We start from the raw sequence: 16,020 nt of genomic DNA on the forward strand, positions 1-16,020 counted from the left end.
CAACAAAATCAGCGTAACAGCGTATTTGCCTCTGGGTACGCGTGGATATGTGAAGCAAGTCGGAATGACAGAGACCATACCTAATATGTTGGAAAATCCCACCGTGTTAGAAATGGCAAAAGCATACAATAAGACTCCTGCTCAAATACTGCTCAAATTTATCGTCCAAAGGGGCATAATAGCCCATACCGAAAAGCACAAATCCTAAGAGAATTCAAGAGAACATACAATTATTTGATTGGGATATGGAAGTAAGGATATGGAGAAGTTAAGAGCTCTTGACATGGGAGAATCAGCGCGCATATGTGATTTCAGTTTTCATGAAGGGCATTACAGAGCATCCAGAGTTTCCTTTCTAATGTTATGCATTAATCTCTCATCTCTCATGTTTATGTTATTTTATGCTTCTTATGTTATGTAATGTAAAAAACTGTTATCTTATGTAGAAAATGTTATCACGTTAAATTTTACAGTAATTAATGTTTCAATGCCTTTTACTCTTATAGAGATTTTTGAACGTGTTGAAATATTTGTTGCACATCGTGTAAACGCATATATTGTACTTACTGTATAATAAATAGAAGATATTAATAATTAATAATCAATATTTAATTCAGAAAAATCATGGTTATAAAATAATACAAGTAAGTACCATGTAACCGAATTTAATAAAGTAAATTGCAATTGACTTCTTGTAAAAATTACTGTTTACACTAGATATTAATTTTCAAAAGCGAAGGATAATCGCATACAATGTTGACCATTTTCTATTAATAATTTCACCTAAATTGATTGCACGGAATAATTTGTTATAGAAAATGGTCAACATTGTATGCGATTAATAACCCTCCTCGCTTCTTGAAAAATTATTTGTTGTCCCGGCAAAATTTCACCTACGAGGAATGTCAGTATATTAGAAATTTTATATTTATAAAACTAAACCTCCGAATCGAGAGAGAGAGAGAGACAGGAAAAATCAAATTTACCAATTCCTTCTGCTGGAAATACAGGTGCGATTCAATCTGCAAGTTTGAGATCGCCAGCTCAGCGTTAGCCAAGATACGTTTTATTTGAGTCACGTTAAAATTGGACAGTCCGATCGCTCTTGTACGTCCCTCCTGAACCTGTTGTTCCATCATCGACCATACTTTCAAGTGATCCGTGTTTACGTCCATTCTTATTTCGCCTTTTTCATTACGAGGATGCAAATCATCCCCAGCTTCTTCAAACGCAAACGGAGTATGCACCAGGTATAGATCCAGATAACTCAGTTGCAAATTATGGAGCGATCTCATAATCCACTTTTTTATGTCTCCAGGTCTGTTACCACTGGGAGGTACCTAGTTACATACGTCGTGTATACAGGGTGTCCCGGGTTTTAACCGACAAACTGCGGGAGCATATTCTACTAGTGGAAATAAGAAAAAACTCTTATATCGAGTTTGCTTAGAAATGCTTTATTACAAAGTTATAAACCAATATTGAAAAGAAATATCAGATAAGTAACAACGGAACATAGTGTAGAATTTGGAAGGTCCAAGATGTTTATGTTACGTGTATTCACATGTATTCATGTTCACTATGTTGAAACGATTCAGTATGATTGTTACTTTCACAAGAGTAGCCGTTAGATTTCAATCGTCGTGTCAACTAGCGATTACTATCAGAATGCCAAAAGTGTTTTCAAATGAGGAATACACCGATATTCATTTCGTGTACGGATTCTGTGACGGAAATGCACGAGCTGCCGTACGAGAGTATCAACGTAGATTTCCTAACAGGAGAGTACCAGATAGATTTAAAGCAACGAATTACTAATTCAGTTACTGAGATGCAACAAAATTTTCGGGAATGTCGTACCGTAACAAATTCTGTACTACGTCGATGTCTAGCTCGTATCGATGTGCAAGGACAACATTTTGAAACGCGTCACTAAATCATTGCGTAGATAATTTTTATTTTTGTGAAAAACTCCGTTGTTACTTATCTGATATTTCTTTTCAATATTGGTTTATAACTTTGTAATAAAGCATTTCTAAGCAAACTCGATATAAGAATTTTTTCTTATTTCCACTAGTAGAATATGCTCCCGCAGTTTGTCGGTTAAAACCCGGGACACCCTGTATAATAAATATATACATATACACAGGATGTTTTAGAAAAGAAATTACAGACTTTGAAGGATAGTGGTATGGACCAAAATAAGAAAACAAGTCTTAATAAACTCGGGTCCTAAAACCAATTTTTAAAAAATTATGTCTCAATTTTGTATTTGTTTTTGTATTTTGTAGATATTTGTCAGTGTTTTTGCTCCTCGAGCATTAGATCGTGGAAGAGTTCATATTATTTGGCCCATTTTATATATATATATATCTCAATTTATTATATATATCTCAAAGTTTGTAACCCTTTTTCTAAACCATTCTCTTTCCCTGTGTGTATGTGTGGACGCGCGCGCGTACGCACACATGCACTTGGTGTTTCTCGGTATTTCTTTATGGTATTTAGAGATGTGGCGGAGCTTGCGTTACGTACCTTCGTTACGATGAACAGATCCGATCGCTCGATTTTACCAGAATCCAACCATTTCTTCAGAACATTGCCAATAATGCTCTCGTTTTCATAGACCGTTGCTGTATCTATGTGCCTGTATCCGGCTTCCAGAGCCGCGTCCAGAGCTGCTTCTAATTCCTCTCCACTTGCCTTTTATCATATACATATTACATTATGAATCTATATCGTTACTCCTTTTTCTGTTTGAATTACAACATGAATTGCTCCCTGAACTTACTTGCCAAGTTCCAAATCCCAGAATGGGCATTGTTTGCCCTGTCGGCAGAAGCACGCTTGAATTCGACGCCATATTCAATGCACGCTGAGAGAATGCCGAAACAAGACTGGGGAGATCATCGTAAAGCGGTGCTGAAAGTACCCTTCACCCCACTACTATATTCTTTAAAACCTTCGCTTACGGTCATTCTATCTTTCTATAATCATTCAAGCACAACGTGGCACACTTCTACTGCAGGTGTTCAATATATTTCATCTGCAAATATCTCATTCGCTACAGTTGTCTACAATAAATATTGTTACGTTCAAGGAAAAGAGAGCCACGTGAATTTCATTCTGTGAATTGAGAAATGTGAAATGAGACTTGACCTCATTATTAAGAAATCTGAGAGATAAGATCACAAGCGAGATGCGATCTAATTTTTATCTTATCTAAAACAAACTAAAGGCACGAAAGTGAATTGAAGTTAAAATAATTAAAATTAAGAGCAATTACAATTAACATCACATAAAATGCTACTGCTTTTATTTCTGATTTATTTGTTCGCGAAAGCAAATTATTTGTGGAGTGCAAATGATAATTGTAACGAACAATTTGTAAATCGTGAACGGAAATCACGATTATAATGTTCTTTCACGCATTAATCGCGCGACAAGCTATTAAAATTAATATCTTATCAATAAGCATATTGCGTTTCCGCTTCTTATTATTGATATAAGACTGTGTAGTGAGAAATCCAAATCCGAAAGGATTAAGGGGGGAGCCTGCTTTAGAACGCTGAAAATAAGGTATATTTTACGAATTTTTTTGGAGAAACTATACAGCGGATCATTATAAAACTTTGATGCATTTATTAGTACATGTTTAAAGATAAAAAAAATTATTTTTTGATTTGAATATATCGCTTGTAGAGGTCGTCCTGGAGAAATCTTAGTGCAGCCGCGTCGCCGGCATTGCAAATTGGTGAGCATTCTCCTGCCTCCAAATTTCGTCTAAACTGAAAAATTGAAATATCTTCTCGTTATTTATGAATTCCCATCGTCGATGAACCAAAGAGAGAAGAAAAAAGTTGAAAAGTGCCAAAATGGTGGAGCTTAGAACACAAAAGTACGATTTTTAGGCAAAGTTTTTGAACTTTTTCATGCAAAAATAATTGTTTAACTTAATGTTTTTATGAATATTAAAGGTTCATCGACGATGGGAATTCATAAATAAGAAGAAAATATTTCAATTTTTCAGTTTGGATGAAATTTGGAGGCAGGAGAATGCTCACGAATTTACAATGCCGGCTGCACTAAGATGCCTCCAGGACGACCTCTACAGGCGATATATTCAAATCAAAAAATAATTTTTTTTATCTTTAAACATGTACTAATAAATGCATCAAAGTTTTATAATGATCCGCTGTATAGTTTCTCCAAAAAAATTCGTAAAATTATACCTTATTTTCAACGTTCTAAAGCAGCTCCCCCCTTAAGTCCATTCATACATTCATTATTCATTATTATTTCAGATCATATTAGTTTATCTCAAATGTATGTTTGCATAAACTGCGGGGCTGAATGTAGCGAGCTTTTCCGAAGATACTGTCCCAGCGTTCTTAAGATATTGAAATGTGTAAGTAAAACACACCCTTACGTCGTGCGCTGTTGCATGCGATGGTTTTAAAATGCATAATGCATTTTAAATGCATTTTAGGAGAGGTGCGGTTTAACGGCTGACAAGTACATCGAATACGATCCAGTGGTAGTTTTCGTAGATCTCGTGCTCATAGAGAAACCGGCTTACAGGCATCTCTTGTACAACAGCAATTTCAAGGCATATTGGAAGCTAGGGATAATACTATGGTTGGCCGAATCCATGAGGGCCTGGTCTTCCTGCAGCATGAGCGACACGGGATCGATCGCATTGGGGGCGAATCTGGTCTACGACGATACGCTGCAGGGCCGCTGCAACTTTTACAGTTTGCTGATACACACGGCGCTCGCCTTCGCGGCATTCGTTTTAACAGTTATTGCGACGACTGAATTAAGGTGGTTCGCCGTTGGTGGAAGACCATTCAAGTACAGCCTGAAGGATTTGACTCGCGCTCTAATTGTCGGTGGCTGCGGTAAATTACTGGGATTGCTCGGGATAGCGTGGCGGCACATAGCTTCGGGTCCATGTTACCTTCTCATCCAAGGTTACACCGTTTTATGTCTGTTAATGGCGTACTCGGGTAAGAGTCTATCGAAAAAAACAGACTTACATAAGACGTTCACAGCTTTATTGCAACTTTAAAATCCACTTTTTGTTTATATATATATATATATAATTTATCTCTCCCAGCTACTTAATAATAAGACGTACATCTTGACTTTTTATTGCAGTCGTCTGCAAAAGTGGAAAGGGAGGCTCGTTGATTGGATTAATTGCTGGATTTCTGCTGTACGGTTACATATGTACTTCTGCGTCTACATTGCACCTAGTTATTTCCAATGTCACGTTAACGTGAGGCGCGGCCTGGTAATAACGCCACGCTGTTCCCGACACTGTTCAAGCATCTTTGACGGGAAGAACGCTCCATCCTAATACTAGTCTATCGAAACCACAGGAAAATAAATTACATACACTGCTATCTTCGAACCAAGCGACGGAACACACCATTCTACGGTGGCCCTGAAAATGTAATGATATTATCTCTTAATAAGATGTATCTATATCAATATCTATAACGTAAGAAAAAAAATTAATTCAATTATGATCAGTGCACAATTTCCGCTGTACACAACGGGACATGGCATGGGACAGCAAGACGAACTTAAATTGGTAATCTACCATCACATTTTAACTTGTAATTATCGTTCAAAAAGCTGAAATCACTTATATAACTGCATGAACAATTTTTGCTATCTCAAATGTTTTGCTGATTTTAACGAATGTGACTCTCAGTAAAACGTGAAATGTTACGTCTTAGTTAATTATTGCAGTATCATTATGCATTATCTTATCTTTGCTTGGTTGCTCAGTTAATCAATTGAACTTATTGTTAGTAAGTAGTCAGGTTTTCGTACTACATGCTGTTGCAAAAGAATGTACAAATGTTCTTTACCTGTCTACTAGTTCTTGGTAATCTAGCCAGACGTTGGCCGCTTAAGTCGAACAAACGTATTTGTCTGTTGTCATGCGGTATTGCCACTACCCCGGTACTCGAAACCGACAATCTGTTGGCGGCGGTATCCCCGCGTATCGTCGCTAACGGACTGCGTATGTTACGCAATTCCCAGACCTTCACGCTTCTGTCGTCCGAGCCGGACACGATCTTGTCTTCTCGCGTGAAGACCGCGGACGTTACTGTCCTGTAAAAAGTACAAAACGATCTTGTTCATCTAGGATTATATAAAAGAGCAGCGGTTTAAGTTGAGAGCGCTCCATGTCTCCGGTATCGCTACGTACTCCGTGTGACCTTGGAACACCGAAACCGAGTGTATTGGTTCCCGGAAGTCCCACAGTCGGAACGTGCTGTCTCTGCTGGACGTGACGCACAACCGTTGCGTATGGTGAGTCGACACGTGAGTCAGCTCCTGATCGTGTCCACAGAGCGTGTGTATGATCTCCCCGGTTTCCGTGTCGTACAGATTCGCTGTTCTGTCCCAGGAAGCCGTGACCAGTTGTTCAGCGCCCGCGAGCCAATCCGCGGCCATCACGACACTCGAGTGGCCCAGGAGCTCGCGCGTCGGCGTACGCAAGGTCGGCGGCTCGTCCTGCTCGTCGTTGTTGCCGATCAGATTGCTGGCGGCGGATCGCTCGGACCCGGCCACCGGAACCTCCTCCAGCGACGGCATTCTCTTTGGCATATCCCAGTCGACGGCTGCTTGCCACACGTGAGCGGTACCGTCGCCGCTTGCCGACAACGCCAGCTCCCTGTTCGGGTGAAATCGCACAGAATTCACGGATCCATTGTGACCGATGTATTGCAGTAAACACCGCGCGCTGTCTATCGCCCATATGCGTGCCGTGTGATCGGCGGAAGCGGTGGCTATGATAGGCTGCCCCGATCTGCCTGCCGACACTTCCCACACGCCGTCTCGGTGGCCGACGTATTCTCGTTGCATGGTGCAGGTCATAGACGGAGTTTTAAAGCTCGAAACTATCTTGCTGGTCTGTGCCTTCAGTTTGTGAGCAGCCTTGATTTTTTGTGCCGAGTTTGCGCCCACTGCTGAAAGTGGAAGAGGATAAGCTATTAGATTTAAGAGTGATAACGTTATCGGTTACTTTGTATCATTTGCGTGAAAGAAATTAAAAAATTTAGCTACCTAAGATGGATGAATATAATGTTACAGTATGTATAATATGTACATGATGCTTAAATTAATGGATATGTATTGTGTATATGATCTTAATATTAATACATCATTGTACTCTGAAGTCTTACATTTCTGCTTGGAAAGATTTTTCGCTTCCGGATAATCCGCGAGATCCCCAGGGGGCAAACTGCGCTCGCCTGATCCATAACATTCTCTTTCCAGTCTGTCGTTCAAGATATCTACCTTCTCTTGTACTATAATGAAATTGATTGCACGTTAATATCAATCTATCCGTCTGATGACAATGAAACACATCGAGCCATGCTCACATCCAAGATTTTCGGTGTACAGCATCTCAAATTCCTTCTCAATCTGTTGGAAGAGATCATACAAGCGGCATCGCAACGCTGGTGGGATAGGGCTGTCTTCTAACTCCGAACGGAAGCTGACATAGTGCAACGCGGTGGGTTGCAGCGGGGTAGAACCACTCTGCTGTGACTGTAGCTCTGTGTCGGTGCTGCTCTGCACACGTGGTATGGAGATCCGCTTCGCTTTGCCACTGGATTTGTTTCCAGCTGCCACTGGTGGTTCGCCGGGCATGACTCGTTACTTAAGGAAAACCGCACGAACAACGGACAAGCATGTTCCATTAATTCGACGCTTCGCGGTACACTTTGCACTGACGATTACTCGGATGCCCTTAGAACGCCAGTGTCATCACTGACCACAAGTGCATCACGCTCGACCTATCAACAAAAGATACAACGGTTTAGTTAAACAAGTTTACCTAAAACTGATTAAAGATTTTACATGTTCATATCATCAAGTGACGTTCTTGCACAGGTCATTAGAGTAATTAGCGCCGATCATATGTTTGTGAGGTATTTGTAGATGTGGCAAGTCGAGCTTCAAGTGTAAAATGAAAAATGAAAGAAGTGCAGCATTGGAGGTAAAGCATCGCGAGTGAAGCTGATAATCCGCGGTAATCGATTGTACGTGATCAATTCGATGACATGACTACGAAATAGAGTAAAATAGAATAACCTGGCCTCACCGAAGATATATCTCGCGATTAATTCGTCTAACGTTGAATCTGACGAAGACGTCTCCTTTTTGCGCACTCGACACCGATCTTCTGCTCCCACGACACATCCTTGGGTGACACCATCACGTAGTTGTACTAGTGCATTGTCAAGTGTCGCTAGATTGTACCGATCTTTAGGAAGGAAACAAGGAACGCAGTTTTAACACATTTTTTAATCGATTACGTTCGTGCGATTTAAAGATAGATTCAGTTATTCGTGTCAAAACGATCGAAAACGACGTCGTCGAGTGCGCAGTTATGCGTGATGTTATTGAATAAAAATTTAATCCGTCACATGTATTTTTTTACTTCTTTTTTCTCTCGCACATCAAAATCCGCCACCATGTTCGTTCTGTTTTATAAATGGAAAACGCAAAAAGTGTACGCGACGCGACAGGCGAGATGGCAATGCCATTCCGATGACGTTCAATTTGCGGACTTTCGGTAGCCAATCAGAAACGATTGCTTCGTAGAGACGAAAATGTTGCCAGCTAGAATTTGTATTTGCGGATAAAAAAAGAAAAAGCAACGCAATATCGAACGCATTGACATAGGAATATATGGACGGAGCCTTTTACGAGGGGAAGCTGAGATTAGCGGTAAGGGGAGAGCACTGGCACTTCGTGTAACTTCGGCTGTTCGGGTATGTTCGGTTCCTCTAGTGATATATATATATATATGTACGATGAGTTATTGTGTTGTGTCGGAATGTAGCAATCGCATTAATGCAAAAAGGAAAAATTGGCAATAACGTATGAAAGAAAATAATGGCCCGAAAATTTCTTTTCATCTGTAAGTCAAACATACAATTGTAGGTTATACACAATGCCGGTAAAACGTTTCAGATATTGTTATGTGTTTATTATTATTTAAATTTATTATTATTGTGTTAAGAAAGAATTTTGGCTTGTTTATTATTATATTCATATATATATATATATAGTCAAATCGTATATATTAATATTAAATATATGAATTACAATAACAACTATAAATGAAAAACTGTTATCGAACAATTATTCATATGAATATAATAATAAACACATAACAATATCTGAAACGTTTTACCGGCATTGTGTATAACCTACAATTGTATGTATTTTACTTACAGATGAAAAGAAATTTTCGGATCATTTTCTTTCATAAGTTGTTGCCAATTTTTCCTTTTTGCATTAATGCGATTGCTACATTCCGACACAACACAATAACTCATCGTACATGTAATTTCAGTATCATAACTTTACAAAACTTTATCAAGCATCATTCGGGCGATGTCGAGAACGGCCGAACTGGCCCGATTTGCCAGCAGCCTCTCCTTACCGCAAATCTCATAACCCCCCTTGCCTAAGTTCGTGGCATAGGCTCCGTCTATATATTCCTATGTCAATGATCGAACTTATGAATTGGTTTTCATGTAATTAAATTTATAGAATTTCTCAGGACGCGTGCTGGTCATCTAAGATTCTGTTGCATCTATGGCTGGTCTATGTGTATCTGCCTTAAACGTTTCCCGCCAAAAGAGATTTCAATAGTACGGTTCACGCGTACTCTGTGATTTCTCACGACTTGTTCTCCTTCTCATACAAATACAAGAAAGAAATATAAGTTTACGAGTAGTCGCGTGAACATGGAAGGCTTCGATGATCCCGGGGTGTTCTTTTCCGACAATTTCGCGGTGGACGAGCCCCACGAGAACCGCGCAAATCTCCAACACTCGAAAAAGAAATTCAAGGAATTCATCCGACAGTTTCACGAGGGTAACTTTAACTACAAATACCGGTAATTAACACAAAGACGCTTGCGTTCTTCTTATTCACGTTCCAATTTTTCAACGTCGGTTTAACATATTATTCTGTTCGCAACCAGAGACACCTTGAAGCGCAATTACAATCTCGGTCAATACTGGTTGGAGATCAATTTGGAGGACTTAGCGGCTTTCGACGAGTCCCTCGCCGAGAAGATTCAGAAGCTTCCAACTGAGTATCTGCCCGTTTTGGAAGAGGCTGCAAAAGATGTGGCGGATGAACTCACAGCCCCTCGACCAGAGGGTGAAGAAAAGATGGAAGATATTCAGGTGCTGTTATGCTCGGACGCTCATTCGAGTTCTCTGAGAGGAATGAAGGTGAGATTGTAGTTGTCACAATATGTAAACGCAGTCAAATTTATAGATACATGTAAAGTTTCATTGTTGTAAAATTGGATGAAAAATAATGCTATCCAGCAATATGAAATTCATTCAGCTAAAGATATATAATAACACACGATTATTTTTCCATTTTATTTTCCCATTGCAGCCAGACATTGTCTCCAAATTGGTCAAGGTGCCAGGAATAATCGTCTCTGCGTCTGGCATCAGAGCAAAGGCAACAAAAATTGCGATACAGTGTCGCTCTTGCAAAGTTACTCAAGTCAACATTCCCATCAAGCCTGGCTTAGAAGGATACGCACTACCTAGAAAATGTACCACGTGAGTCTTCCTTTCAAAGTGCTTTTATTCTTTTCGTTATAACGGTACACTGCTTAGAACGTGTTGCGAGTAATTCTCATTTATCTATTATCAGGGAACAAGCGGGTCGACCAAAGTGTCCCTTGGATCCTTTCTATATAATGCCGGACAAATGCCGTTGCGTGGACTTCCAGGTGTTGAAGCTCCAGGAATTGCCAGATCACATACCACAGGGCGAGATGCCGAGGCATCTGCAGCTATACTGCGATCGCTACTTATGCGACAGAGTCGTTCCCGGCAATCGAGTTCTGATTCTTGGAATATACTCCATCAAAAAAGTCTCTAACAAACCGACCGGCAAGGCTGCGGGCAGAGAGAAAGGGTTAGTGGGCGTACGAGCTCCGTACATCCGAGTGCTCGGCATCACCGTGGATGGGGAGAACGCAAATATTGGTACATAGCGATACGAATCTACATATAACGAGAAGTCTTCATAAAAAACCAGCGATGATCAGATCAAAGTTCGTACGTTTAGTCTGTATTTATCTGTCTCGCTTCTTCTCGTGCAGGTACACAGCCGCCCGTCACGTCCGAAGAGGAGGATCTCTTCACCCGTTTGGCAGCAGACCCCAATCTGTACGAGAGGATCGCGAAGAGCATAGCCCCGAGCATCTTCGGCGCGGTAGATATCAAGAAAGCCATCGCGTGTTTGTTATTCGGCGGATCCAGGAAACTGATGCCGGATGGGCTGTGCAGGAGAGGTGATATCAACGTCCTGATGCTGGGTGATCCGGGTACCGCGAAGTCACAGTTATTGAAATTCGTGGAGAGGGTTGCCCCCATCGCCGTCTACACGTCGGGAAAAGGCAGCTCCGCGGCCGGCTTGACGGCGTCGGTATCGCGAGATCCGGTCACCGTGAGTTCCGCACTTTCGGGAAACGTGAAAATCTGCGTTAATGCTATCTAATGCGTTACATGTTCCGTAGCGTGCGGTTGATCTTTTAATTCTTTATAAGCAATTGGAAGCGATTGCAGCTACGCAGGGTCAACAAGATGACATTGTTTAAATATTACAGAGAAATTGTTGAACATGAGCGCAACCGATGACATTAATGCACTCGATCAATATGTTTCACGCTGTTCCAACGTGGCAAATATCGCTGTTTCCAGAGGAATTTCGTTATGGAGGGCGGCGCGATGGTCCTCGCGGACGGTGGAGTCGTTTGCATAGACGAGTTCGACAAGATGAAGGAGGACGACCGGGTGGCGATACACGAAGCGATGGAGCAGCAAACGATCTCGATCGCAAAGGCAGGCATAACGACGACTCTAAACACGAGGTGCTCCGTGCTGGCAGCGGCTAACTCGGTCTTTGGTCGGTGGGACGACATCAAGGGCGAAGAGAACATAGATTTCATGCCGACGATACTGTCACGCTTCGACACGATATTCATCGTCAAGGATGAGCATGAGCACAACAGAGATATTACTCTGGCCAAGCACGTCATGAACATCCACTGCAACGCCGGCCAGATCACGGAACACTCGGTGGAGGGGGAGATCCCCGTGCACGTTCTCAAGAAGTACATCAGCTACTGCAGAACGTAAGTTCGGCGCAGGCTCTTGTCGCGCGAAACGTAAATCTCACGAAATAAAACGTGCACTTTATTCTGGCTTTTTTTTCTAATAGGCGTTGCGGTCCGAGACTAGACGCGGAGGCGGGAGAGAAGCTAAAGAATCGTTACGTGATGATGCGAGCTGGTACGAGAGAGCACGAGAAGGACGCTGAGAAAAGATTGTCTATACCCATCACAGTCCGGCAGCTAGAAGCCGTCATACGAATGTCCGAGGCCCTGGCCAAGATGCAGATGCAACCATTCGCTACCGAGGTCCATGTTAACGAGGCTTTAAGGCTCTTCCAAGTATCTACGTTAGAGGCTGCGATGTCTGGATCATTAGCAGGTAAACTACAAATTGATAAAAAATATAGGAAAATACAATTTTACGACTAATTAGCTCAAAACTTAGATAATTATTAATATCACATTTTACTTTCTTTGTGCGGTATCTAAAGTTACATAAAAGAAAATATTGTGATGGTTTACGATTCGTGGTTCAAATCAAATGTTAGTTATTTGACTAATTTTTCACGCGTGATCCAAAGAAATAAAAACTTTCGCACGTGTGTTACTTAAATAATATATATTTCGTAATGTGTTATCAGGAGCGGAAGGGTTTACTTCAGAAGAGGATCACGAAATACTGTCCCGCATTGAGAAGCAATTGAAAAACAGATTTCCTATCGGACATCAAGTGTCTGAACAGAATATAGTGAGGGACTTCCTTAAACAGTCGTTTCCCGAACGTGCTATTTACAAAGTTATACATACAATGATACGTCGCGGTGAGCTTCAACATCGCTTGCAACGTAAAATGTTGTACAGATTGCACTGAAGATTAACAGAAACGTCTTCGATGCACGATAATTAGATGATACGTTTGTCACGTATTGTGCTTCTTTCGTACGCTATTCTTCGTCAACTATTTTGACACGAACTAATGATTCGGATGTTGAGTCTCGACGATTCGATTACGGAAGCTCATCTCTAAATGGATAATCCGGATGATCTTCGACCCTGAAACAGGCGATGCATTACCTAGAATACTTCAGTTATGCGAGACGGAAGTTACGTATCAAACCGTCTTTCTGCGAATGACACGTTTCAACGAATCGACACCAATCTTTCATAATGTACCATTAATTCACGCGTGTGAGTAAACTTTATGTACTATAGTTTTAAATACATTTACGAGGCAATTTCGAGAGTGACGTAACACTTTGAACTTACCCCTTGAAAAATAAGAAATTGAAGATTCGCCCATTAAAGCCTTTATCCAAGGTAGCCAGAAGTTTCATGTCTTCTTCCGCCAAGTTAAAGTCGCACAGGTCGATGTTCGATTCGAGTCTCTCCGGGGACGAACTTTTCGGAATAATCACAACGTCGAGTTGCAGCAGGTAACGCAGCAGGATTTGCGCTGTCGTTTTCTTATGCGTCATGGCAATTTGTTGAACGACCGGATGGTTCAATAGATCGGGAAATTCCTCGAAAGTGTAATTGTACTTTGTTTGGAAATGTGTCTTCGCACCTGGCGAGCCCAGCGGACTGTATGCCGTCACGATGATGTTATGCTCCTTGCACAATTCCCGAATTGATTTTTGCTGCATGTACGCGTGCAACTCCACCTGACAATACACGGAATGTGCTTTAGGCCGGTAAGCTCGCGTTTTAATCACATTCATTATAGTTATCGTTAAGAATTTGATCTTGCAGTCGATCTACGTGTACAATTCACCTGCAGATTGCTCGGTTTGATTTGTGCGTTCTTCCAGATGGTCGAGATCTGCTGCGCGTTGAAGTTGCTCAAGCCTATGGATCTGGTGCGCCCTGATTTCACTTGCTCTTCCATTTTCTGCAAGATAATCCATCAGGAATCGTCTTTGTTTGCGGTGTAACGTGATTACGATTTGTACAATTTGATTTTCGCACCTTCCACACCGAGACAGGATCCGTATCAAGATCGAGCATGTAACTGCCATCTTCGCGAGTCGCTGCAGCACACGTTTCCCCGTCCATTTTGAAGGCAAAGGGCATGTGAACCAGGTACATATCCAGGTAATCCAGTCCAAGCTTTCCCAATGACAATTTAATGAATTTTTCCACGTCGGATGGCCGATTACCGAAGTGGGGCAACTAAAAGCACGAGATTTTCCAGATTTCCATTCGCTTAGGAAGCGGCTAGCGTGATGCTTACTGAATTGAACGATAAATCGCAGCGATTAAATGGCTATTTAACACGCTGGAATACCTTCTGCGGAGCGCGTTACCTTCGTCGTGACGAACAACTCCTCTCGGCTACCGCCTTGCTCGAACCATTTCTTCAAAGCTTTGCCGATTGCTTCCTCGTTGTGATAATTCATCGCCGTATCGATGTGTCTGTAACCGCATCGCAGAGCGCTGCTCACGACGGTTTCGATTTCCTCTGGTTTTGCCTGGGAAGAGAGGCGTTTTACTCATGAAACACGTTAGCAATCGTGTGGTAGAAAAGGTGTGCGGCGGACGCGCGCAAAGCACTGGCATTCGTATGGTGATTCGAGCGTTCGGAAACCGGCGTTACTGTTATCACGTCAGAGCCGAGTGCATTATTATTCTGGTATTATTTTGTCACCTGCCATGTACCGAGTCCCACCATGGGCATGTTGTATCCTGATAGCAACCGTACAGACTGCATGCTTGATCTCCTCATTCACGTTCTGTTGCAGCAAACGACACAGTGATATTCCATTAAACGCATATTGCCATTTGGAGAAAAACTTCACGTTCAAGTTCGCCGTAGCACCGTGCCACGGTGCTATTCCTATTTTACAATTTCTATTCTACGAGTCAGACGCGGTACGTTACTCGGACAGGCCGTTTCTAAAGTTAGAATGGCAGTTGCAGTCTAGCGAGCGCGCGAGCCGTCGCGTACCGTGTGATCGTTGTTATATATGTATACTTCAAAGCCGTATTGATTCCGGGAGGGTTGCAACGCGGATAATTGATTTAAGCGAAATACCACGCAAAAATAGCTCATTAAAAGAAGAGACCAGATCCAAAGAAAAAAGATTCGAATAATACCTGAGATTAATACAATCATAAAAATGTTGTTGGATTTTGTTGCGTGCTGCAATCGATAGCTAGATGATTCGAGCGAACAACTTATCACGACGGCGTCTGTGATTAACCGTACATATCGTACCGATCGTCTTCAACATGTGACAGAAATAATAAATGGAAACAAAAGATATCGTAAAATTGAGTGTGTGAATGTGACTGAAAATAAAAACTATTATACCTTGAATTTATTATTATTATAAAATAATTTATTATGAAATACTTTCCGATTACAAAGTGATTTTATATTAAATTTTTTAATACAAACTCAAATATATATTATTTGTTTATATATGAATACACATATCTTATTTATTGCAGAATTTATAAAATTATTAAATATATAGAAAATAGTAATCGAAATTTACTCATTAATCAATTTTTTTAATGAAAATGACAACCATCGTTTAAGTTGTTACTTATTAGAATACTTGTCAGAAAATTTCACATTCAACGTTTGACGAATATCAATCATCAAAAAACAGACCTGCGGATTTTGGCGCACGAGTTTTTTGAAAGAGAAATTGAGGAAAAAACTGGAAGAGTGGACTGGAAAGAATCGAAGGCTTTCTTGAAACTGATAAAATTAAAATCGACAAAGTGCTTTTATGGAAATGTAGCATCGCCGGGCGATCACAAAATAGACACTTTAGAAATGGAGACAGTCTGAATGACATGGGAACCGCGTCACGATTTTTATG

General features: G+C 41.1%; 5 protein-coding genes across 7 annotated transcripts; 2 read left to right on the forward strand and 3 right to left on the reverse strand.

The window, feature by feature from the left end:
• Positions 1-866: 866 nt before the first annotated feature.
• On the reverse strand, positions 867-3,611 carry LOC105279450 (alcohol dehydrogenase [NADP(+)]). The gene is made up of 4 exons (XM_026972641.1): positions 2,792-3,611; positions 2,536-2,703; positions 987-1,340; positions 867-893 (listed from the first exon to the last, which is right to left on the reverse strand). Exons 1-4 carry the CDS (start codon positions 2,861-2,863, stop codon positions 867-869), a joined length of 621 nt encoding a protein of 206 aa, XP_026828442.1. The 5' UTR covers positions 2,864-3,611.
• On the forward strand, positions 1,114-5,387 carry LOC105279451 (protein ARV1). 2 transcript variants are annotated; one of them, XM_026972129.1, is made up of 5 exons: positions 1,114-1,250; positions 1,319-1,336; positions 4,305-4,408; positions 4,490-5,009; positions 5,161-5,387. In XM_026972129.1, the coding sequence occupies exons 3-5, from the start codon at positions 4,325-4,327 to the stop codon at positions 5,283-5,285; spliced, it is 729 nt and encodes a 242-aa protein (XP_026827930.1). In that variant the 5' UTR covers positions 1,114-1,250; positions 1,319-1,336; positions 4,305-4,324; the 3' UTR covers positions 5,286-5,387. The 2 variants fall into 2 exon arrangements, with proteins under 2 accessions (XP_026827930.1, XP_026827929.1); XM_026972128.1 differs by lacking the exon at positions 1,319-1,336 and having other exon boundaries at positions 1,123-1,250.
• LOC105279453 (WD repeat-containing protein 37) lies at positions 5,036-8,671 on the reverse strand. Of its 2 annotated transcripts, none has more exons than XM_011339242.3 (6): positions 8,122-8,671; positions 7,407-7,823; positions 7,206-7,331; positions 6,227-6,989; positions 5,883-6,129; positions 5,036-5,449 (listed from the first exon to the last, which is right to left on the reverse strand). In XM_011339242.3, the coding sequence occupies exons 2-6, from the start codon at positions 7,675-7,677 to the stop codon at positions 5,327-5,329; spliced, it is 1,530 nt and encodes a 509-aa protein (XP_011337544.1). In that variant the 5' UTR covers positions 7,678-7,823; positions 8,122-8,671; the 3' UTR covers positions 5,036-5,326. The 2 variants fall into 2 exon arrangements, with proteins under 2 accessions (XP_011337544.1, XP_011337543.1); XM_011339241.3 differs by having other exon boundaries at positions 8,132-8,670.
• Positions 8,672-9,673: 1,002 nt separating this feature from the next.
• On the forward strand, positions 9,674-13,093 carry LOC105279448 (DNA replication licensing factor Mcm5). The gene is made up of 8 exons (XM_011339229.3): positions 9,674-9,940; positions 10,028-10,283; positions 10,456-10,628; positions 10,723-11,060; positions 11,177-11,523; positions 11,778-12,211; positions 12,298-12,569; positions 12,832-13,093. The coding sequence occupies exons 1-8, from the start codon at positions 9,789-9,791 to the stop codon at positions 13,059-13,061; spliced, it is 2,202 nt and encodes a 733-aa protein (XP_011337531.1). The 5' UTR covers positions 9,674-9,788; the 3' UTR covers positions 13,062-13,093.
• Positions 12,257-15,479, reverse strand: LOC105279449 (alcohol dehydrogenase [NADP(+)]). The gene is made up of 7 exons (XM_011339230.3): positions 14,835-15,479; positions 14,494-14,658; positions 14,156-14,359; positions 13,962-14,078; positions 13,457-13,851; positions 12,998-13,243; positions 12,257-12,574 (listed from the first exon to the last, which is right to left on the reverse strand). The coding sequence occupies exons 1-6, from the start codon at positions 14,910-14,912 to the stop codon at positions 13,198-13,200; spliced, it is 1,005 nt and encodes a 334-aa protein (XP_011337532.1). The 5' UTR covers positions 14,913-15,479; the 3' UTR covers positions 12,257-12,574; positions 12,998-13,197.
• Positions 15,480-16,020: the final 541 nt, after the last annotated feature.

This window comes from Ooceraea biroi, chromosome 9 (assembly GCF_003672135.1).
Source record: "Ooceraea biroi isolate clonal line C1 chromosome 9, Obir_v5.4, whole genome shotgun sequence".
In the NCBI taxonomy this organism is placed as follows: domain Eukaryota; kingdom Metazoa; phylum Arthropoda; class Insecta; order Hymenoptera; family Formicidae; genus Ooceraea; species Ooceraea biroi.